This window comes from Cydia pomonella, chromosome 20 (assembly GCF_033807575.1).
Source record: "Cydia pomonella isolate Wapato2018A chromosome 20, ilCydPomo1, whole genome shotgun sequence".
NCBI lineage: Eukaryota > Metazoa > Arthropoda > Insecta > Lepidoptera > Tortricidae > Cydia > Cydia pomonella.
In genome coordinates, this window is record NC_084722.1 from 1,922,129 (window position 1) to 1,944,682 (window position 22,554).

Consider the following 22,554-nt stretch of genomic DNA (forward strand, 5'->3'; position numbering starts at 1 on the left):
GTTTTGTTATCAAAAATACTACTATTTTCGTAGTCTACATCTAGCGTCAAGTAGCGGAACTCTCAGTAATGCTACTCGACAATAGATGTCATGGCAAACAAAAAGTTGCTCAACGATTTTTAGCTAATATTATAACCAGAGCAAGCGTAGGAGTTTAAAATAGAGTTCCGGTTATTCTGGTTATAATTTTACCTGAAAATGGTTGAGCATTTGACTTTTCGTTCGTCGCAACATCTGTTGTCAAGTAGCACTGATAATTCCGCTACTCGATGCTAGATGTCGACTACGAAAATAATAAGCGGTTTGGTACCAAAACTGATGTATGCAGTGAGCACTCCATGTACTTCTTTTTTCTCTATGGCTAAGGTGTCACCTTACACCATAGGTTGGAGCGAGACACAGCAATCGGATCATTCATTCCTACCTATGGTTGTCGCCTTAGCCTAGGCCAGTTGCACAATGTCGTGGCCAGGCTGTTATACTCACTGCGACAATGGGCTGAAAGACCTTATACAAAGTATGGTTAATTATAAGTCACACTAATTGTCGCAACAAACATATTAAGTAATCTTCTTCATCTTCTTTTCATCCTGTTACCCCCTGCTGGGGTGTAGGGCTCGAACCATTTTCTTCCACTGACTCCAGTCTTGGGCAGCTTGGGTAACCTCCTCCCACCCCATCCCCAATACACCCAACTCTTGCTCCACGGAACGGCGCCAAGTAGATTTAGGGCGACCATGTTTCCGTTTTCCGGGCATCTTCCAGGTCAGGGCCACCTTGGATAGGTGGGTGTCAGGCTTCCCGAGGATATGCCCAATCTAATGCCATTTGCATTTATTAAGTAATCTGTACTTTTAACTTTAATGTATATATTTGAATAGCTACCTGTTGCTCGTTATGATTTTTCTTTTAGAACGAAATAATCAAATCATACCTCTCTAGAAAAGTGTTAGTCTCAGCTTTCCGAGTCTGGTCCGGACACATCCCTACAAACAAATTTTCTGTGTATGATTGGTGTTAACCCGTCACCACTGTGTGTAGACTGTCAGAAGCCTGATGACTTGTTTCACGTGGTGGACTGCGTCCGGAATTTGGACTTGAGAAAAATAATTTTTGGACCACTGGCTTCTTAGGCAGCTAGGTCACTACCGACTAAGCCAGACCAGCCGTCATTTAAAAAAAATGATATTGTTAGTGATGTATTTCAGGTATGGAGGCTACCAATTTGGCTTCTGGGCCGATCAGTTGGGTGACGGCAGGGCCCATGTCCTTGGTGAATATGTTAACAGGTAAGTAAAATTATCAAAAATGTTTGAAATTTGTTTTTTGTTAGCTCTAACAAACAACAATTTGGATGTTTTTAGGGTTCCGTATCCAAAGGGTAAAAACTGCACCCTATTACTAAGACTCCACCGTCTGTGTGTCGGTCAGTCACCAGGCTGTATCTCATGAACCGTGATAGCTAGACAGTTGACATTTTCATAGATGATGTATTTCTGTTGCCGCTAAAAAAACAGAATAAAATAAATATTTAACAAATGTCATTTTTTTGCAGCTTTTTTGCGTCATGGTACGGAACTCTAGGTGCGCGAGTCCGAATTGTACCTGGCCGATTTTTAGGGTTTCATAGTCAACTAGGAACCCTTATAGTTTCACCATGTCCGTCTGTCCGTCCGAGTCTTTGCTCTGTGATCGTAATTGCTAGAAATCTGCAATTTGGCATGGGTATATAAATCAATCGTTAATTATATTTTATAATTGTTGATGTGCTTGTTTTTGTTTGTATATAAATTCTATGTCGACGTGGTCAAGTGCCCTTGTCGCCTATTTGCTGAATAAATGTTGAAGTTGAAATTGAATCATGCCAACAAAGTTGTAAAATAAAAATTAATAAAACAATTTTTTTAGGGTACCTCCCCTACACGTAAAGTGGGGATGATTTTTTTTTGCTTCAACCCTATGGTGTTGGGGGGTGGTTGGATAGGTCTTTCAAAACGATTTGTTTTCAACTATAATTTTTTGATAAAGTGAATATTCTTAGAAATAATCGCTCCGAAAGAAAAATCACTCTTAACTTTTTTAAGTTTAAAACAGCTCGACATGTTTTGGGAAGTTTGAGTTCTGCAGAAGTTTGTATAAAAAAAATATTTTTATAAATTTATCTACCAAACTTTTTTTTTAGCAAAGGCGAAAGCTGGCAACCCCAGCTAAAGGGCTCCGGTGAAACCCCGTACTCGCGCTTCGGCGACGGGCGCGCGGTGCTCCGCTCGAGTGTCCGCGAGATGTTGGCCTCGGAGGCTATGCATGGACTTGGCGTACCCACTACCCGAGCCGCTGCTTTGGTAGGTAAGAGTTATTTTATCTTGTATGTGCTCCGCCATTTTGGAAATGTAAAAAAAAAAAATCGGTTGAGAAATGCGAGCTGTAGCTTCCATAGTATAATTTTAATGTAAAATAGCTTTTGATAAGTATAGCCGATGGATCTGGCAAGATAAATTATAAGTATATTTTTAAAATAAATTGAGATAAAATGCAAATACCCATGCGATTGCCATATCTTCCGTCGCAATTGTCGCGCCGTGCGTCATATCTTTTGTTGTCTTTTAAATTCGTGGCTATAGGCCCCCTCTTCATCAATAATATTACATTTGTGACGTTTTCAACCACATTGTCGGTTGACAATAAGGTTGATTTCAAATTGAAGCTATATGGAAATAGTGCTTTATTGACCACCGACAGTACGTATTTAAAATATTGAAAAACAATGGTTAAACGTGAATTATTCGTCACTATTGGTGACATGTATGTGTGCGGCATATTTTAAAGTATGTCTCACGAAAGTTTTATTTTCAGAAAACTGCAGCCAAATATCACTAGATCAGTGATTGGCAAACTTTCTTCATGGGGGGGTCAGAGCTTTAGAAATGTAAGAGGATGGCCAGAATTGCAGCAAAAATATATTGTGATTTGCGATTATCCTGGGCCAATGCCATATACTAATTACCTCATGGGGCCGGCAGCGGGCCGGATAAAATCCTTTCGGGAGCCGGTCTGGCCCGCGGGCCGTACTTTGCCCACCGCTGTACCTGAGTAAGATTGCCAGAGCTCAACGAGGGCGCGGAGTGTTAGGGTCGGCAACGCGCATGTAACTCTGGAGTTGCAGGCGTACATAGGCTACGAAGACTGCTTATCATCAGGCGGGCCCCATGCTTGTTTGCCACCGACGTAGTATATTAAAAAAAGTACCCTCTTGGATGAAAATGGCACATTCATATTTAATTTCAGTGAGCGACGACCACATGGTGTGGCGCGACAAGACGTACTCCGGGCGGGCGAAGCAGGAGCGAGCAGCTATAGTGATGCGAGTATGCCATGCCTGGTACAGACTTGGATCTTTTGAGATTCTCGATAAGAGGAAGGAGCCTGACACAATGAAGACACTTTTCGAGCTTATTATAAAGGTAAATTAGTTATATTCTTAATCAGTTTTGTTTTTTATTTAACCTGATGCGCTTGGTTACAGAGTATTCGAAGATAATTTGAAATAGAGGTGGATTATCAAAGAAAACTTTGTAGTCACAGTAAATTTACTGCTATCTTTAAACACAGGAGTCTCTGGAGTACATAGGCTACGGAGACTGTTCACCATCAGGCGGGCCGTATGCTTGTTTGCCACCGTATAGTATTAAAAAAAATACACATTAAAACTAACTAAACAAAAGGAATGGCGGCATCGTTTCGAGCGCCGACCGCCGGATTGCAATAGGGAATATTACGTGAAACTCTGCGTAGGGGGCGCCACTATCACAATCCATCACAATCTGAGGGTCTACCGCGAAACAAGAAAATCGAAGTTCCGTTATCTAGCCTCTCTATCACTCTTGTATATTCGAGCGATGAAGACGCAGATAACTATATTTCGATTTTCGCGTTTACCGGTAGGCCCTTTGTAAAGAAACCGCCTTGATGCATCAATGTCATATTTTATTATCTGTGAAAACTTATATGACTCATAGACTCTTTGGCGATGACAAGGGCGGATCCACCGTTGTGGGCACGATGGGCATGCCCACAACCCTAATAGGGTGCCCTATTGATTCGCCGAGTAAAATTACGCTGTTTTGTTTCGCAGTCGCTTTGGCAGAGGACTGTTTGGCAGAATTTTAGTACGCAGAGTAGTCAGTTGGCAACTTGGCATAACATTGATAAGCAGATTTACTTTAGAGTAATCGTTTGGTAACCGTCACAATTACCGGAGAAACCCTTGGTCGAACGAAACACGATAGGTAGAGTGATTTTTTGTATTAATTAGAAATTCGAGCATGTTAATATCAGCTGACCCCTACTTATTAACAAGAATAATAATCATTTACTAACATTACAGGGGCATTTATTTTTAGCTTAAGGAGTCTTAGAAATCTTAAACATTAACAAATATTAGTACAATTTCCAAAAATAATGCCAGCTTTTAATTTTTGGGCGTAGGAGTTTTTTAGCGTAGTTATCTATCTAAACAGGGCTCCGTGGACTGCAATAAATCGCTTGCCATTTTCGATATTTTACCTTATACGCCGATAATATATGTATGTAGTATATGTACCTATGTACCGCAATTGCTAAATTATTAACTAAACCGATATAATTTAACTGTCACTTTATTCAAAATTAAATGTAAAAAAAAAGTTAGTCGGGTAAAAGTTGTTTAAACGGATAGATTACACTGCCAAATGAAATTCTTGGGTAACTAATGGATTACCAAGTTTTGTGCTAAGAAAGAAAAAAACACCAACCAAAAGACTTACCAAAAGTTTTTGGATTGATTCTCATTTGCCAAACAATTTATCGCAAAATTCGCAAAAACATTATGCCAAAACATCATTTCTCAACTCAAAAAATAGCATAAAAATGTTCTGCATTAGAACTTTTTGCAAAAAAATGTTCTGGGGGCACTACGCCAAGATGCGCAAAACGAAGCGCAAGGGCACTACCTAGCTTTTCTCGAAGTGCTTCGTCATTTCTTTGAACCCTCATAAATTGGGTTTGATTTTTTTTCTATACCACGTCGGTGGCAAACAAGCGTACGGCCTGCCTGATGGTAAGCAGTCACCGTAGCCGGATGGACGCCTACAACACCAGAGATATTACATGCGCTTTGCCGACCCTTTAAAAACCTGTACGCTCCTTTTTTATAGAACCAGATAGACAACATTCTTGGGATATAATGTCAGTAGTGGACTTATTAAGCATAAAAAAAACCGATTGGCATAGCTCTTATACTTAAGATTTTATTCGTATCTAAAAAAAACAATTTCGTCACTGACTCACTCACTCACTCACTGATGATCATCAAAACCCTTAGGGTCCTTCCTGAAGTCCTAGGAAGCTGAAATTTGGTACATAAAAAAATTTGAATTTTTAGCCCCTAAGGGGCTGAAAAGGGGAGTGGAATTTTGAATGGGGTATCAATAACCGCTGAACCGATTTAGTTGAAATTCGGTATGTAGATTGTTTTTTTTATTGGAAAGAATATAAAATAATTTGCGTAAGGGGGGAAAAAGGGGTTGAAGTCTGTATGAGGAATCGGTAAAAAGCATGTCATAAGTAAGTTACAAAAATATTTTCATGTAAGGTTTATTATGTATTTATTTTTATTTATTGAGAAGTTCTACAGCGTTTACAATAAATAATAGACAAAAAACCTGAGTACTTAAGTATAAGCATAGCCAATAACAGGGAGTTCCCTGGAATTTACACAAAATAAAGTATCATCTGTGGGTAGATTTGCGACCAGCGACTTGTACTGTACAAGAATTATAAATATAAATTAAATTGTAGATCTTTAAGATACAAAGAAAAAGAGAATAAGAAAAGAAAAATAGTACCTAACTAAAACCTGGGAAAATTCCAAAAAAAAATTTTTGATAAAGTTATAATTTTGCGAGTATCACTCTAAGAACAAATTCAATTTCCTACTTTCCTATGAAAATATTTTTATTGGCCAAGACGAAACCATAAGGCTTACGCTGTCAAAAAGTTATCGGTACCCCTAGTGTAATTTTAGTCGATAGCGAAACGTGACGTACGCGTTTGCGTTAAGTCTCATTTTGTATGGGTTTTTGAACAGCGCGCCAGGCGGGACGTTTTGGAAAGTCAAAAATCTCATACAAAATGACACTTAACGCAAACGCGTACGTCACGTTTCGCTGTCGAAAATATTTACACTAGGGGTACAGATCTCTTGTAGAGCCAAGCTTCTAACTCTTGTGGGGGTTGGAGGGGGGGGGGGGGGGGGGCGTCTCAGTTGGTCTTTGTGGGGGTTGCAGATCTAACCAAACCTGCTTTTCTGGCAACAGTTTGCCTGGTCGCAGTTCTAACTTAACCCACTTTTCTGACAACGGTTTGTCTTTCTGGGGGTTGCAGTTCTAACCTAACCTGCTTTTCTAGCAAGAGTTCGTTATTACCAGGGTCGCAGTTCGAACCTAACCTAGCTCGCTTTTTTGGCAACAATTCGTTTTTATGTTGTAGTAAAAAATTAATAAAAATAGACTAAACATTACTATGGATAAAACATCGTTTATAAAGTAACATGTTTGACAATCTAAAAATTGTTAAACATTTTTAAACTAAGTGAAATATTTGGTTTAATGAATGTTGTTGAATTATTGTTAGGGAAATAGTAATTTATTAAATCCAAATCTGGCAAATAAGTATATAGGATTTTTTTTTTTTGATGAAATGATTTGTTGGGAAATGAAATTTGGTTAAATTATTTTTAGTAAAATAGCAAATATCCCGCAATTCTTCCAATTTTGTTCTGTTAATTTACACAAAATCGAATTGAACGGTATGTGAACCCAGGCTCTACCAAACGTTTGTCGACTAAAAGTTACATCTAGGTACGAATAAATCCCTCTGCCAAACGATTTTCGGCGAAACGTTGTCTGCGAATCGATAATCCCTTAAAGACTTGTGATGTAACACTTTCACGGTATATTGAGATCGATAGGATGATGATCGTCATGAAGCGCTGGTGGCCTAGCGGTAAGAGCGTGCGACTTGCAATCCGGAGGTCGCGGGTTCAAACCCCGGCACGTACCAATGAGTTTTTCGGAACTTATGTACGAAATATCATTCGATATTTACCAGTCGCTTTTCGGTGAAGGAAAACATCGTGAGGAAACCGGACTAATCCCAACAAGGCCTAGTCCTCTGGGTTGGAAGGTCAGATGGCAGTCGCTTTCGTAAAAACTAGTGCCTACGCCAAATCTTGGGATTAGTTGTCAAGCGGACCCCAGGCTCCCATGAGCCGTGGCAAAATGCCGGGACAACGCGAGGAAGAAGATAGGATGATGATCGTTCATGAGTCATGATTGTTCATGAGCGAGTTCGTACTCCGACTCGCTTTTGGCCGATTTTTGGGTGGCTGTGACCACAACCTTTTTTGAGGGCTGGATCCGCGCCTGGGCGATGACCCGTCTATCGAGTCAAAATTACAGAGCCTTGAGCATCGCCGTCGAGTCGCTAGCCTATCGGTGTTCTATCGGATACATTTCGGGGAGTGTGCACAGGAACTGCACGACCTGATCCCACCTTCCACTTTCCATCATCGGACATCCAGGCGTGGGGAGCGAATGCACCCGTTCGTAATAAACGTTCCATTTGTTCGCACAAACGGTTTGCCTCCTCTTTTTTGGTACGGACGGCTAAAGCGTGGAATGCGCTCCCGCCATCTGTATTCCTTTATGAATATGACCTCGGTCTCTTTAAAGCAAGAGTGAATAGGCTACTACTGAACCGGTGAGCTCCATCTTAGGCCCTGTCTTCACTTTCCATCAGGTGTGACTAGAGCCGATCGCCGATCAGGTTTTTAATAAAAATAAAAAATAAACTTGTCAAAGCGGTGGTGGCCGAGTGGATATGACGTCCGACTTTCAATCCGGAGGTCGCGGGTTCAAATCCTGGCTCGTACCAATGAGTTTTTCGGAACTTATGTACGAAATATCATTTGATATTTACCACTAGCTTTTCGGCGAAGGAAAACATCGTGAGGAAACCTGCATATATCTGAGAAGAAATTCAAAGGTGTATGTGACGTCCTCAATCCGCATTGGGCTAGCGTGGGGACTATAGCCCGAGCCCTCTCGCACATGAGAGGAGGCCTGTGCCCAGCAGTGGGACGTATATAGGCTGAATTATTATTCATTATAAACTTGTCAAAAAACAGTTTTAGTCACAGTATGTATAAGTTACTCTATGGTTTATGAAAGTTGCTAGTGCTGAACTCTGGCGGCAGAACATTGCAGTAATACTCCCTATTCGCACGCTTTTACAGCAACGCCACCAGCGCTCATTTACGTGTACATTTAAATTGATTATCATAACTATAATTTTATTTTGATGTATTTACAAATAAAACGCTTCCTTACTTCACTTGGTCCGTCAAATATGGTCCTTAAGGCTGCTTTTCTACCAAAGGTGTGCAGGGACGTGTACTTTAGCGTGAAATGATTCTATCTGACGAAGTTCTGACGACCGGCGTGGCCTAGTGGGTAGTGACCCTGTATATGAAGCCGATGGTCCTAAGTTCGAATGCCGATAGGGACATGTATTTGTGTGATGAGCACAGATATTTGTTCCGGAGTCATGGATGTTTTCTATATATTTAAGTATTTGTATATTATATACAAGGTGGCCAAAAAATATGACGTGCTTTCCCGTTGCCAGGCGGATTTTGGGATTATACTAAGCAACATTTGCTATGGGACCAACCCCGAAATCCCGAAATAATATTTTACCCTCCCATAGAAAATGGACCAGTTAAAATGTATGAAATAGTCAGAATTTTTTTTCGCTATTTCGGGGTTGGTCATATAGTAAAAGTGGCTCAGTATAAGCCAAAAAAAAAAACTACAAATGAATTTAAGCTTACCGTGGTAAGCTTTGAGCTTACCGTGGTACTTAGTCAATTTGTGTAAGAATGTCCCTATAATATTTATTTGTTATAAATAAATAAATATTATAGGACATTATTACACAAATTGACTAAGTCCCACAGTAAGCTCAATAAGGCTTGTGTTGAGGGTACTTAGACAACGATATATATAATATATAAATATTTATAAATACTTAAATACATAGAAAACACCCATGACTCAGGAACAAATATCCATGCTCATCACACGAATAAATGCCCTTACCAGGATTTGAACCCGGGACCATCAGCTTCGTAGGCAGGGTCACTACCCACTAGGCCAAACCGGTTGTCAAAGAATGTCCGTATAATATTTATTATCAAATGTTCCTATAGCAATAGCTGATCATTTGTGCTTGTTCCAGCATCATTTCCCTTCAATAGAGAGTGAGGACGAAGATAGATTCGTCAAATTCTACACAGAGGTTGCGCACAAGAATTTAGACATGGTGGCGGCTTGGCAAGGTATGATAGTAAAGTATTATATATGTGGAAGCTTGTAATTTGCATATAGTAGATAAGTCTATTAATTTATGTATTTTAGGCAGTAAGGCATCCCGAATAAAATAAAATAACATAAATAAATCCCATTTGTCGAACCATGGGCCCATTTCTCGAAGGGTATTAAAGCCTGTCCAGTAATATATGATCACGCGCCATATTGTGGATTTTCATGTCTGACGACCGGTTTGGCCTAGTGGGTAGTGACCCTGCCTACGAAGCTGATGGTCCCGGGTTCAAATCCTGGTAAGGGCATGTATTTGTGTGATGAGCATGGATATTTGTTCCTTAGTCATGGGTGTTTTCTATGTATTTAAGTATTTATAAATATTTGTATATTATATATATCGTTGTCTAAGTACCCTCAACACAAGCTTTATTGAGCTTACTGTGGGACTTAGTCAATTTGTGTAATAATGTCCTATAATATTTATTTCTTTATTTATATTTATCAACAAAATAAAGATTATTCCTTAAAAATGATTACTATAATAAAGTTAACCATGAGCGGAATATTCGCTTTTTCGTTCCCCATACTTAGAACTGACACAAATTTTTTTTAAAATCAAACCTATACGTGTGGGGTATCGTGGGGGATAGGTCTTCAAAAATGATATTGAGGTTTCTAATATATTTTTTTTTCTAAACTGAATAGTTTGCGCGAGAGACACTTCCAAAGTGGTAAAAGGTGTCCCCCCCCCCTGTAACTTCTAAAATAAGAGAATGATAAAACTAAAAAATATATATGACGTACATTACCATGCAAACTTCCACCAAAAATGGGTTTGAACGAGATCTAGTAAGTATTTTTTATTAATACGTCATAAATGGTACGGAACTATATTGATTTAAACCAACACGATTTTCGTTCATAGTTTTAAAACGAATACGGGACTTAATCGCGTAAACTTACGTTTATTATATGGCCTGACGTTTCGAACGTGACGTTACGCTCGTGGTCACAGGCAGACTGGCGAGGAATTGTATCAACATCTTGCTGCGCGGGTTTTGCGAACTACCCGCACTTGATCTTGATTATTCATTTGTACGCTAGGGTTGTCACTTAGCCTACACACAACACTCACGACATCCGATGGGTTGTGTTGAAAAGTTTTCTCACCCTTACATTTGCTAATCACTGGATTCCACAAAGACGAAATTCCCTGTCCCTCATTTTGATTGAAATTTCTGTGTTTTCTTATTTCAATTGCTTCACGTACTTTCCTGCTGTAGTAAAGACGTTCCGTTGAGAGGACTTTGGGATTGTGGAGCTCAATCCAGTGGTTTGGTCCCGACTGTAGCAAATGTTCGGCTACCGCAGACTTATTTATTTGATGTTTTTTATCAGCTGCGATATGTTCCTTGACCCTTTCCGCTATGGTGTGCTTGGTCTCCCCAATATAGGAACTACCACAGCTGCATTCATCTTATAAACGCCCGGAGTTTGATAAGGGATAACATTTTTTGCTGACCTTAGTTCCCGTGTCCCGGCATTTTGCCACGGTTCATGGGAGCCTGGGGTCTAGTTTGTACGAAAGCCACTGCCATCTGACCTTCTTACCCAGAGGGTAAACTAGGCCTTATTGGGATTACTCCGGTTTCCTCACGATGTTTTCCTTCACCGAAGAGCGACTGGTAAATAAATATTTAATGATATTTCGTTAATAAGTTCCGAAAAATTCATTGGTACGAGCCAGGGTTTGAACCCGCGATATCTTGATTGCAAGTCGCACGCTCTTACCGCTAGGCCACCAGCGCTTTTTCTTTCGAAGAGTAGAGAGTAATATTTGTGATTGCCAAATAATAAGTCTTTTTTTATTTTAATTTCGACAGGAGTAGGCTTCACCCACGGCGTCCTGAACACGGACAACGTGAGCATCCTGGGGGTCACCATAGACTATGGCCCGTATGGGTTCATAGACCACTACTATGGCAGCTACGTGCCTAACACATCTGACGACCTTGGTCGCTATGCTTTTGACAAACAACCTCAGGTTAGTAAAGTGCTTAGTTGCTCTCCAGGTGTAGGCTTCCCCACGGCGTCATAAATACAGATATCAGCCTCCTAGGAGTGACCATAGACTACGGTACGTATGGGTTCGTAGACCACTACTATGGCAGCTAGGTGTCTAACACATCTGACGACCTCGGCCGCTGCTTTTTTATATATTTTTCTACTCGTCGACTGTAATGGTTGAATTAAGATTTCATACGACATAGAAAAGACGAAACTGACGCGGGACTATATAGTCGCGCGTTTATGTCTTTTCTACTACATTTTTGTCTACTGAGATACTTACCAATTTTCATTAATTATTTAGGTTTTATAGTAAAAAAAGTATTATTTTACAGGACTCGTAGAAAAAGTATTGTATACAGTAGTGATATAATCAAGCTTTTCAATCTCGTACCTTACTTAGGCAACTCAGCAAGCTTAATTGCCTAAACACGGTACTGGATTGAAAAGCTCTCTTCAGCAAGCTTAATTGCCTAAACACGGTACTGGATTGAAAAGCTCTCTATTATATCACGAGTGTTTGAAATACTGTTATAGTATTTCAAACTGTTTTGTGAAGTCGGTTTTATCTATTAAAGATAATTTCTAATGTTCTAGTTGGGTAATAGCAATTCTTCTTTTCTTAATAGATCCTTCTGTGGAACTTGGAGAAATTCGCTCTCGCGTTAGATCCCATCCTTCCCGAGGATCAAAAGCAGAAGATAAAAGAAGTTCAAGCCACATTAGAAGAGTATGTCAAGAGAAAAGTGCTGTAAGTAACTGAAATATATCTAGACAAGTAAAATTATATATAATTTTTATAGTTTGTAGTATTCTATTTAATTTGTATAGCTTGTAGTTGCGCTCTCTCGGAAGGGTTTCCACGGAAGACCAGCGTCGGGGTCCCTAAAGGTTCCTTGACATGAAGCTGAGTGGAGACCATTTCAGTGACGCTTTATAATGATATTATGTCAGTGCAATTAGTTAAGTTTAAATTTAGCGTTTTTGAATAAAGCTTCTTCTATTCTATTCTATTATATTCTAAAAAGTTTGACAACGTCAGCCTGACAAAAGTCTAATAACGTCAACCTGACAAAAGTCTGACAACGTCAACCTGACAAAAGTCTGACAACTTCAACCTGACAAAAGTCTGATAACGTCAACCTGACAAAAGTCTGACAACGTCAACCTGACAAAAGTCTGACAACGTCAACCTGACAGAAGTAAGGACGCTAACCACATTTTTTTTACTGTTGCTATTTCTATCGCACGTGTTATATTTATAATCGAAAAATGTTACAACTACAGAGAGGAAAACCAACGTAAAAATGTAGAAAGTTAACACTCCTAAAACTTGATCCTACTTAATTTATTATTATAGACCTAAAAACTACGATAAATTATATAGAGAAGTATGATTTGTTTGTCCTGCACTAAGAACAATGTTTCTCCAGGTCCACATACCTTTTGAAACTGGGTCTGAAACAAATTCAAGATGGCGACGGGGCTCTGATAGAGGATCTGCTCAATCTAATGCAGGATACCATGGCTGACTTTACCTGTACCTTCCGACAGTTAGCTGAGGTCAGTTCATATTTCATATAATTCAAGATGGCGACGGAGCTCTGATAGAGGATCTGCTCAATTTGATGCAGGATTCCATGCCTGACTTCAGCTACACATGACAGTTAGCTGAGGTAAGTTCATATTTCATATAATTCAAGATGGCGACGGAGCTCTGATAGAGGATCTGCTCAATTTGATGCAGGATTCCATGCCTGACTTCACCTGCCACTTCCGACATTAGCTAAGGTAAGTTCATATTTTATATATTTCAAGATGGCAACGGAGCTCAAGAAAACAATTTCGTGCTTTGAATTTGACAGGTAAACAAGATGGCGCTGTACAGCTCCATAGATCTTGCGGTAATTGATTTTGATTGTCAAAAGTTGACTTTTGATTTTCATACGACTTTCATCTATGAATAGAGTGATTCTTGAGGAAGGTTTAGGTGCGATTTAACTTTTAAGGTTTTGTGCAAATTGGTTGAAATATAACGATGTTGTCGAAAAAAATCACGCTGGCTAGGACATTTAATCGAAAACACTGCCTAATCCGTTTGAGCTATAACAACACAATGTATGGTGGGATTGGTGGGGTTGTCTCTCTTTCATGGGTCTACAAAAATGTCCTGAAGAGGATGCGGATTTTGAAAATAATGCGGAAGTTCCGCGTTGCGTATGCGGATGCGAATATTCGCAACATCCCTGTTACAAATAAAAAACATTTCATTCTTCCTATTTGACTTTCAATATACTTATTAGATTATTTAAATGAGCCAAAGGATAAAGGAAAGGTCGTGCTAAGATAAAATCAACTTATTTTAATAATCTATAATCTATAAACAAAAAAAAAATCGTGACAGGCATTAGGTTGAAAGCAAGGTTGTCCGGATACGCAGCAAATGTGACGTTTATAGCTAAGATACATTGTTTGAGTAAGATGTGTACAATCAAAGACAATTTCGTGCTTCGGATTTGACAGGTAAACAAGATGGCGCTGTACAGCTCCATACATTTTGCGGTAACTCTGATTGTCAAAGTTGACGTTTGACAGTTCAGTGACCGAAAAACATATACGTAGTACAGCGCCATCTGTTTTAGTTGTCAAAATAAGGGGCACGTTTTTTATTAGACTTTACCTCTCTATTACAATCAAATTCTCTTTGGTTTATAGTAATATTGTTGATACAATTTACATAAAATAACGGCTGATGCAATGTCCATAAAATTGTCGTCACAAAGTTGTTGCAGTCCAGTTGTCGAACTAATCACGCAAATAATATTATCGCGTAATTTTAGTTTGTTAACATGTGAAAATAGCAATTTTAATATTGCCGCGAAGAATATGTATGTATGTATGTATGTACTTCATTGTACATAGAAATAAAAACACGAAAAACACAGTAACAGAGTAAATTAAATACAAGAAAGGCGAACTTATCCATGTGTAATATTATACAAATAAAACTAAGAGTTATTAGGGCCGATCTCTATTTTAATGCCTTTTTAGGGTTCCGTAGCCAAATGGCAAAAAACGGCACCCTTATGGATTCGCCATGTCTATCGGTCTGTCCGTCCGTATGTCACAGTCACTTTTTTCTGAAACTATAAGAACTATACTGTTGTAACTTGGTAAGTAGATGTATTCTGTGAACCGCATTAAGATTTTTTACACAAAAATAGAAAAAACAATACATTTTGGGGGTTCCCCATACTTAAACTGAAACTCAATTTTTTTTTCATCAAACACATACGTATGGGGTATCTATGGATAGGTCTTCAAAAATGATATTGAGGTTTCTAATATCATTTTTATTCTAAACTGAATAGTTTGCGCGAGAGACACTTCCAAAGTGGTAAAACGTGTGTCCCCCCCTGTAACTTCTAAAATAAAACAAAAAAAAAATATGATGTACAATACCATGCAAACTACCACAAAAATTTGTTAGAAGTAGTTTTTTTAATATGTCATAAATGGTATGGAACCCTTCATGGGCGAGCCGACTCGCACATGGCCGCTTTTTTTTCGTTAGATTTGGATGAAATTTTGTCAGAAGTTTGAATTTTAAGCGGAATAAATACGAAATAACAACTTGTCCCAAATGAATGTATGTAATTTTCCTTGTTACGAAATTACTATACGTTTTCGTTACGGTGTAATTGTACGGTAAAAGGAAGTCTATCTATCCACCAAATTTTCTTCAAATCTGACGAAAACAGCAGCCAAATAACACTAGACCCTGTTCATAATAGTGTGTTCCTGCCGGTGAGTAAGGTTGCCAGAGCTCAACGATGTTACGGGGTGTTAGGGACGACGCGCATGTAACGCCTCTGGAGTTGCAGGCGTGCATAGGCTACGGTAATCGTTTACCATCAGTCGGGCCGTATGCTTGTTTGCCACAGACGTAGTATATAAAACGAGCGTTTTTCGTGGCAAAATGAAAGAGGAAAACAAGAAAGAACAAAACATAACATATACGCCATAAAATGGTCCCGACTCAGCATGGTGCTAGCCTGGCTGGGCTAGCGCTGGTCTTCCGCCGGGGCTATGACCGTGTGCAGCACGAAGCGTACCTAGCACAATATTTAAAATAAATATTAATAACCGGCCAAGAGCATGTCGGGCCATGCTCAGAGTAGGGTTCCGTAGTTACTTTTCGATACGATACGATACGATAATATCATTATTCATATTTTTTGGACCTATGGTTCAAAAGTTAGAGGGGGGGACACATTTTTTTTTCGGAGCGATTATCTCCGAACATATTCATTTTATAAAAAACTGTTTGTTGAAGACCCCTATTAGTTTTGAAAGACCTTTCCAAAGATAACCCACAATAATGCAGAAGCAAAAAAAAATTCACTCCCACTTTACGTAAAGGGGAGGTACCCTAAAAAATATATTTTTTTAGATTTTATTGTACGACATTGTCGGCTTTATTGATGTATATATCCATGCCAAATTTCAGCTTTCTAGCACTAACGACCACTGAGCAATGCCTCGGACAGACAGACAGACAGACAGACGGACATGGCGAAACTATAAGGGTTCCTAGTTGACTACGGAACCCTAAAAACGGACACATCATTAGTATAACAAACAAATTGGAAAGTAAACAAGTAGTAGGTATGCGGTAACACAAAAGGGTCTAAAAAATATGTAAACATTATATAGATAAAAAAAAAAACATTTATTTCAGAATACATTAGATTCCATATTATGGTTAGTAACACTTAATAACTATTTTAGGCTGTTGTAAAAAGGAGGCAAAAAAAGAGAAAATACAGAAAATTTAAATATTTCTAAAATTGCAGACCCTCGCTCCCCTCCACAGCGTCATGAATCCCTTGACATCCTCATGACATGACGAGGATGGCCCAGATAGTCTTTATAACCTCGTCCCGCCCACCATACTAAATTATAGACAAGGAAGTTTGAATCTAGTCGTGTTTTTAATTAAGTGGATTTTCATTTGTTCGAATATTTTACGAGACAAACGATATGCTACTTTGTTTTTAATGTCTACCACATTCAATCAAAACGGAGTGTACATCCTAATGTACATTGGGTGGCACGAGGATAAACAATCTGTTGAGTTGTAAACAACGACACAATTAAGAATAATATGGAAATCATTGTTTACCATACCAATCATACGAGGGAGCAATGATAAGTAAGCCTTCTAAAAATAGAAGTTATTTTGTCTCACTCGGTGAGCAAAATGCGATTTTGCTCACTGTTTTCAAGCAGCACATTACCCTTGTTCGAGCTGCTGACGTGAAAATAACTATTTCGAATTTTGCTAAATATCTAATTACCTCTGCTCTCGTTTCGTAAATCGTAGTTTGACACCTCCAATAGGCTGCGTGACGGTTGCCTTCGGCTCCATTTTTAATTTGAGCGGCGTCCCGTCTGCGAGCGACACGCGGTACTTGCGGAGAACCGTTACTAAACCGGAGATCACTTGCATCTTGGCTAGGAGGTATCCTGGGGACAACAACATTATTAAATGTATAATGTTACTTTCTTATAATATTCACTATAAAAGAACGAACTTTAAGAAGAATTCCTAGTTGCGATTTTTCCATACAAACGCTCTCGGCTGTTTCCTCCCTGGATTTTTAACCTAGAGCAATGATTTTTTCAAATAAGATCAATATAATCAATATCTGTGCCGCTATGTTTTGCTTTTTTGGATTATTTTATTTTGAAGAAACTTACAGCGCCTCGAAAATAGCAAAAACAATTGAAATGGCTGCAAAAAAAGGCGCAGTATACAAATATCAAAAAAATCAAAACACAGCGGCATAGACTATTTCATCCTCTTGCAGCAAAATTTCATAATGATTGGTTGCGTTTTGGAGGAGGAAACAGTCGAGAGCGAAACCTCGATTTTTGCGTGGGAATTTTAGTCCGAGATGCAGTTGTCCTTATCGCACGCACTTCCGCCCAACACAGCGCGACAGAAACACAGCTTCAGAAATTCGAGATTTGAAAAGTTGCTCAGCTAGGAATTGCTCTCAACTTGTAAGTAGTATGCTGATTGTAAATAGGTAGGTGTATGATAAAACAGTGTATGCAACTAGATCGTGGCATTCACGATGACGCGCAGATTTGTCAAATCTAACCTTTAATAGGGTGATAATACGAGCCAAAGCACACGTCTTCGTGAATGAAACGATCTATATACATAATTAGGCATTAAAACGCTCGTTTGGTGTTTTTATGAAACTCGCTTTCAACTCGTTCAATAAACCCACACTCGTATTTTAATGCCTTTCATTATGTAGCTGTCACTTAAACTGCTATTTGGTAGAATATTATTATAAAACTTATTTCTTGACCGCTGTAAAATATATCTATAGTAATCTTACGTGTTGTACGTATTTAGATACCTTAATATTCTTGTTATTAATTAGACCGACAGTCGGACACCTAAAACAAGGAAGTGATTGAACAACCTTGTGCAAGGCCTATTACGTGTTATTTAATACGTGGATAAATAAAAATATTCGAATAATCGTAATCAAACAAAGGCTACTGTTTATTTACCTGACTACGGCCAAAAAGAACACACAGTAATACAGTTTGTACAGTTTATTATGTAAATGTTTGTTGTGTACCAATTACTAAGCGAACTGTCCGTCCGTCTGTCTGCCTGTCTGTTTGTCCGTCTGTCAACATATGTTATGTATAAGGTTCTTTTTGTTGCTCTTTTTATCTGTATATTTTTGCCACAAATTAGTACATTACGATACAAGTGCGAAAAATAGGAAATACGAAACGAGTGGCGATAAATTAAAACACGACCGAAGGGAGTGTTTTAAATCGACACGAGTTGCGAATTACCTATTCGCACATGTATCGTACAACGTTTTACAGTACATATGGCCCTTTAAATGTTCGACACAGTAACGTAATATGCTACTTCTCGCACTAGTGCTATAAAGTAGCCCCATATGTACTGTAAAAACTATTTTTACTTTAACAGTAGTGTATCTCATGAACCGTGATAGCTAGACAGTTGAAATTTTCACAGATGATGTATTTCTGTTGCCACTATAACAACAAATATTAAAAAGTACGGAACCCTCGGTGGGCGAGTCCCACTCGCACTACTCCGGTTTTTATTTATTCAAAAATATTGTAGAATTGTTTTTTTTTAATAATATGACCACTCCCTATACACAAATTTTTTGTTGCAAAATTTAATACGAAATCAAATCTGTATTAACAAGCATGTTAGTACAACATTACAACTTAACCTAGTAACGCCCTATGTGCATTACAATGTACACTTCATTTAAAACAACAAGGACAAGGTTCGAATCAAATAAGTTTTTGACAAAAAAAAATCATTTTTGGTACTAGTTTTTATCGCTGATTGTACTTGTCTTTCTACAAGCAACTAATACTCATTGAGACAATTCTAAAAACCCTAAACACAATTAGGTTGCGTTATTTTATCACAGATTTCCTATGGTCACCTCCTGTCCCCATCATCAGATAAGCTCGATGGTGCCATAATATTGCAATGGTCACCCGATTTAAGTATGCAAATTTTCGGCTACATCGGAAACTGGGTTAAATTTAACTTGCAAGATTTGATTACAGACAACGGGACAGGTGAAACTAAATTAAAGCTTGTAAAATAGGAAAATTGTTAATGGTGACTTACCCACACAAATCCTCTGTCCCTCTCCAAAAGGCATAAACGTATACGGCCTCACTTTCCCCTGCATCAGCCTCTCCGGACGGAAGCTCTCCGGGTCCTCAAACCATTCCGGATTCCGGTTTAAATGGTATATAGGCAGGTGCACCCTGCAACCCTTGCCTAACACCACCCCTGTAGGCATCGTATAGTCTGCCATCACTTCCCTTGTTATCACCCCTAGAACTGGATAAAGGCGAATAGTCTCCTCCATGCAAGCCATAAGATAAGGCATCTCAGTTATGCTTTCATAAGTGATTTTACCATCAGTTTTCTTCAAATATTCATCGATTTCTTCATGCGTTCTCGCTTGAGCTTCCTTGTTCTTCGCTAACTCGTATAAACACATGCTTAAAGTAGTGCTTGAAGTTTCAAATCCAGCAGCAAAGAAACCTACTACCAAAGCTACTATCAGATCGTCGTCAACTTCCAGCTCAATTTTCTTGTCACCCCAAATATTGTCACCAGCAAATGTAAGTTTACCATCGATCTTCATAGCTAGTATCAGATCTATGAAATCGTTTCTGGATGTAGGTTTGTGCTGTCTGTCCTCGCAGATTCCGTTCACTAGCTTACTGAAGAAGCTTTTTATTTCCGATGGAAAATTCTCGAAGCCTAAACCATAGAAAACTCCAGGCCATATCGCGCGAGCGTTCGCTTTTAAAGCTCTGTACGTAGATATCTCGAAGATCATATCACCCATGATTCTAAAAGGATTGTTTTTGTCAGACTCTTCTTTCTCCATAAGATTCGTGTCAACACCAAAAGACACAGAACATATTGCATCCAAAGTATATCTTGTCATTAAAGAACGTACTTCAGCTACCTCTGACTCTGCTAATTCGTGATCCATCATATCTTCCAGCATGTTAGAACACTTCTCTATCAGATGGAACATGTTCCTCATCTTCTTTATAGAGAATAATGGAGAAAGATTCTGCTTCAAAACTTTCCATCTGTCCCCGCCTGAGAAGAAAAGGTTCTCCGTAATAGTTTCACTGTGATAATAATCAGTGATTTCTCTTCCACTAAAATAAGCGTAGTCTTTCGTCAATATCAGCTTGATAATTTCAGGGTCCTGTGGTATCAGTACTGGTTCCGTCCCATAAAATGCTCCGAAATAAGGTTCATTCGGGAATTTCTTGCATAATTTCTGCACCTCGGAACCTATGTATTCCTTGGTCAATATATAACCTGCATAATTCCCGAGTAAAGGAATAGGTTTTGCGTATGGAACTCCCCTTTTCTTCCAATAGTTAAATTTCTTAGTTGACAAATGATATAAATACGCAAATAGTATAATGAGAGACGCGAGTAGTATCGTAGTGATCATTATGTGTGCGTTAGAGCGACTGAGCGGTATCGTTTCAAGTGTTATGTATATTATTATGATGTTGGTGGCCATGATTCAAAAAGTTGTATAGACTGGTGTTTTAATAATATTTGGTTAAATGTCGTTGACCCATCGGCACTGATCACCTCAACTACTAGATGGAGCACATATGACAAGGTCACCACACTAATGCGGTCCCGTAAAAAAAATTATGAGAGCGTGACCGCTTATTTCGGGTGCGCCCACAATTTTCTAAAATGTCCGAATGCTTAAGCATTTACGTAACCTTTATTTTTACTGTTAGTATTGTTAGCAGTTCTATAACTTAGATAAGCTTTGAGTTGTATAAAATTGTTGTTTTTTTTTTGTATTTTTTTAAATATTAAGACGTGATAGCAATGTGTGAACTTGCGCGCAAAGTTTGTTATATTGTTATTCCATTTCTATCTGTGAGTACATGTAATTGGTTTTGTATTGTTACCTAAAACTGCATAATGTTTTGTAGCTGTTGGTATTCCTTAAAATAAATAAAAGTAAAAACAAAGAAAGAAAATGTATATATTCACGTCACACCTGTTACATTTTGACTAGTACTCATTTAAATTAAAAGTACCAAAAATCAAAAATAAGAAATATGACTGGCGATAAATTAAAACACGCCTGGAGGCAGTGTTGAGTTGTGAATTACCTATTCGCACATGTATCGTACAACGGTTTACAGTATATATGGCTCTTTCAATTTAATGTGCTAATTATCGCATTAGTGCGGTAAAGTTGTACTGCAAAAATATTTAGAAAGGCTAAGCATTAGGGGCCTACCTGGGCTGTTGTAATACTGTAAAATGGCGCAGAATACAATTCAGTTGTGCTGCTCGAATCGTAACATTTTTAAAGTATATTGGCACCTATATGTGTGGTTTTTTACAATGTGGTTTCTGTGTAGTCTGCCAGTGATTACGTTATTCGACGGGGTCATTGAATATAAACTTATTTTCTTCGCTCTCTGGAAAACAAAATTGCACTAATACAAATGAGTTTGAAATTAAATAGTAAATCGTACAACAAGGGCATAACGCTCGGACCAATAAATTGCCTCGGATAAAAATGGACATTTATGACCGAGTTATATATACACTCTGCTTTTCATTTCGATAGCGAGGAAATTATACAAAAATATCCAGGTTATTTTGCCATATTTTTTCAAGACTAAAGAAAATCGTACTCAGGTCGGTCCCCGCGCCTGTCGTGAGCGCGCCGGTCGGGGGCGCGCGCGCGGGGGCAGACAGTATGGCAGATTTTGGACTTTATATTTAAGTTAATAAGGGTCGTAATACATGATTTACTTTATGCTCTAGAACATAATAAGCAATTTTATGCCGCTCACACGCGACTTAAACGCCAATTTTGTGAGCATGAAAAGAGAAAACATTATTAAGTACCTATTATAACATCAGCATTAATATAAAGCACGGTTTTTAGACTAGACGTAGGACCACCTAAAAGTCCTTGTCACTTGGTCACAATACTGTTTGTGACCTTTGATAGGGTTCCATTACTTTCATTAAGAGTAATTGCTGTCTTCGTCTCCCTTATCTAAGTCGACAACATTGTATGCGTATAAATAGGTCACCTACTTATCTGTTCTCAATATTCATTGGGTCTATTATTGTAATGAATGATCATGCTCGCAATAAACATAATAAATACTAGCAAAGATAATTTGAAGTAGAGGTAGATTGTTAAAGAAAATATTGTAGCCACAGTAAATTTACTGCCATCTTTCGACACATGATTTTTAGAACTTACTAACTTCTTATTGGGCATCGGCGCTATCGCTCGAAACGACGCCGCCATACCTTTGACCTTTGATCTATTAGATGGCGCCACTTTTTGATATTTAACAAATTTACCACATATCAGTGAAAGAAGAAGTATCTAAGTCAAATGGCGTTCTAAAAGTTTTAATCATGTGTCGAAAG

General features: G+C 38.5%; 2 protein-coding genes across 2 annotated transcripts in view; one reads left to right on the plus strand and one right to left on the minus strand.

Annotated features, from left to right (window-relative positions):
* LOC133528764 (protein adenylyltransferase SelO-like) overlaps nucleotides 1–22,554 on the plus strand; it is a 30,942-nt gene that overhangs the window by 1,940 nt on the left and 6,448 nt on the right. The window contains exons 3-9 of the mRNA XM_061866223.1: nucleotides 1,209–1,289; nucleotides 2,183–2,346; nucleotides 3,286–3,461; nucleotides 9,337–9,436; nucleotides 11,306–11,466; nucleotides 12,119–12,240; nucleotides 12,923–13,052. Coding sequence (XP_061722207.1) covers nucleotides 1,209–1,289; nucleotides 2,183–2,346; nucleotides 3,286–3,461; nucleotides 9,337–9,436; nucleotides 11,306–11,466; nucleotides 12,119–12,240; nucleotides 12,923–13,052 — 934 coding nt within the window. The remainder of the gene's footprint in view (nucleotides 1–1,208; nucleotides 1,290–2,182; nucleotides 2,347–3,285; nucleotides 3,462–9,336; nucleotides 9,437–11,305; nucleotides 11,467–12,118; nucleotides 12,241–12,922; nucleotides 13,053–22,554) is intronic.
* On the minus strand, nucleotides 16,210–20,985 carry LOC133528766 (cytochrome P450 6B2-like). Its single transcript, XM_061866224.1, has 2 exons — nucleotides 19,210–20,985; nucleotides 16,210–17,018 (listed from the first exon to the last, which is right to left on the minus strand). The coding sequence occupies exons 1-2, from the start codon at nucleotides 20,645–20,647 to the stop codon at nucleotides 16,846–16,848; spliced, it is 1,611 nt and encodes a 536-aa protein (XP_061722208.1). The 5' UTR covers nucleotides 20,648–20,985; the 3' UTR covers nucleotides 16,210–16,845.

What these genes read in the sequence shown, in the direction of transcription:
- LOC133528766 (XM_061866224.1), bottom strand. Translation starts at nt 20,647, where the DNA reads ATGGCCACCAACATCATAATAATATACATAACACTTGAAACGATACCG. An exon ending in GGGACAGAGGATTTGTGTGG is followed by an intron (nt 17,019 to 19,209) that starts GTAAGTCACCAT and finishes TGTTGTCCCCAG; the next exon opens with GATACCTCCTAGCCAAGATG.